The following is a 1,870-nucleotide window of genomic DNA, read 5'->3' on the forward strand; positions in this document are numbered from 1 at the left end:
TGCTGGTAGGGTCCAGAAGATAAGTGGGATCTCTGCTGTGGGTGTGAGATCATCAACTATCTGGCTTTAATCACCCTAGTAAGACAGTTAAACGTGTTCCCTGTCTCTCTCTTCAGTCAGTGACATCCAGATGGTGAAACACAAAGACCGGCAGCATTTACTCAGCTCAAGCATGCCGGACCAGAGATCTGCAAAACTTCTCATGTGGGAGCAGCTTGGGGTTTAAGGGCGTTTTGCTTCCCTGCTCACAGACAGAAAGGCAAGGAAGCTATTTTCAGGCACTTTACTGTGGGGTCAAAACCTGCCGGGTTCCAACCCCTGGGGTTTCACGTGCCATTTGTGATTTGCTGTGACCAGGACAGACATGACAGCAGCAGTCACCCTGGACGGACATGGCGTGTGGGGATACAGGGGAAGGAGACCCTGCAGGAGAGAGGGCTGGAGCGTGGATCTGAGCAGCGCCTTCAGCAAGGGGAAGCAGGGAGGCGAGTGGAAGGAGTTGCACTGAGGAGGCCCTTTGGAGGGGCCATGTGGTCCCCAGTGCCTCTCCCACCTCCTCCTCCTCCTCCTCCTCAGGCAGGAGGAGGCAGACTTGCTGCTGCTGCCAATGCGCCAGGATAGAGAGATCTCGGCGCGGGAGGAGATGACGCAAAAGGCAGAGCTCCCCCCAAAAAAGTGTTTCTCCAGGACGAAGATGGCGGCAACTTAGCCCAAGGGCCCAAGATGCCTGTGGCCATCGGGGGCCCCCAGCCAGGCAGTTCCGCCCCGTGCGCCCGGGGACACCGCGCCCGGCGGCAGCAGCGGCGGCAGCCGCAGCCCATTGTCACCAGCGGCGGCGGCGGCCCCGGCAGCCTCCTCCTCCTCTTCCTCTTCCTCCTCCTCCTCTTCAGCATCCTCGGCAGCGCTCCGGGAGCCCTGCAGCAGCGTCTCTCCAGTTAGAGCGGAGGGGGGAGAGGAGAAAGAGGAGACGGAGACAGCGGTGCAGCATCTGTGCCGCGGCTCGGGGCTGAGGAAGAGGAGCGGCGGCGGCGGCGGGGAGGAAGAGGAGGCGAGGAGCCCTCCCGGAGCCGTCCGTCGGCAGCGGGGGACGCGGCATGCGGCTGTCCGGGGCCAGCGGGCTTTTCTCAGGAGGGAGATGGGGAGCTGCGCTCTGACCATGCCTGGGTGAGAGGGGAAAGGACCAGTCGCGCAGCCCCGCCACCACCAACTACCACCACCACCACCACCACCATCTCCTCTCCCTCCTCTCTCTGCGTTACCGCTCTCGCCTTCTCCGCGGCACTCCGCGGTGGATGGACTGGGGCTGCTTCGTGTGGCGAGACCAAGGCTGAGCCACCGGCCAACCCCGACGCTATCTCAGAGGAAGAGAAAGAAGAAGAAAGAAGAGGGAGAAAGAGAGAGAGGGGGAGAGTGGAAGAGGGAGCGAGCGAGCGAGCGAGCGAGAGGAAGAAGACAGGCAAGAAAATCCCCCCAATCTTTTAAGTCAATGCATATTGTGGTGACACCGGCAAAGGAGCCCTCACGGTGGAGTCGGCCAGGGCTGTGCGTTCCCAAAATATGACCAGGGGTGCTTGGATGTGCAGTCGGCAGTATGACGACGGCTTAAAAATCTGGTTCGCATCCCGGGAGAACGAGAAACCCTTCGCGGATTCAGAGAGGGCTCAGAAATGGCGACTGTCCCTGGCATCGCTCTTGTTTTTCACGGTCCTGCTCTCTGATCACTTGTGGTTCTGCGCCGAGGCCAAATTCACGGGCACCGGAGAGAAGGAGCAGCCGCCGCCCGACAAACCGGAGCCCGCGGAGCCGGAGCTGCCGCCGGGCATGGGGGAACCGGCGCCCCCCGCGCCCCGGCTCCTCACCCCCCCCGAGC

General features: G+C 62.0%; 1 protein-coding gene across 1 annotated transcript in view; it reads left to right on the plus strand.

Moving 5' to 3' along the window:
* FAM155A (family with sequence similarity 155 member A) overlaps positions 1,523-1,870 on the plus strand; it is a 454,487-nt gene continuing 454,139 nt past the window's right edge. Inside the window, exon 1 of the mRNA XM_021415596.1 lies at positions 1,523-1,870. This exon is cut by the window's right edge and continues 494 nt beyond it. Within this exon, the coding sequence (XP_021271271.1) occupies positions 1,558-1,870 (313 nt within the window). The 5' untranslated portion in view covers positions 1,523-1,557.

The sequence above is a fragment of the Numida meleagris genome, chromosome 1 (assembly GCF_002078875.1).
Source record: "Numida meleagris isolate 19003 breed g44 Domestic line chromosome 1, NumMel1.0, whole genome shotgun sequence".
NCBI classification, from domain to species: domain Eukaryota; kingdom Metazoa; phylum Chordata; class Aves; order Galliformes; family Numididae; genus Numida; species Numida meleagris.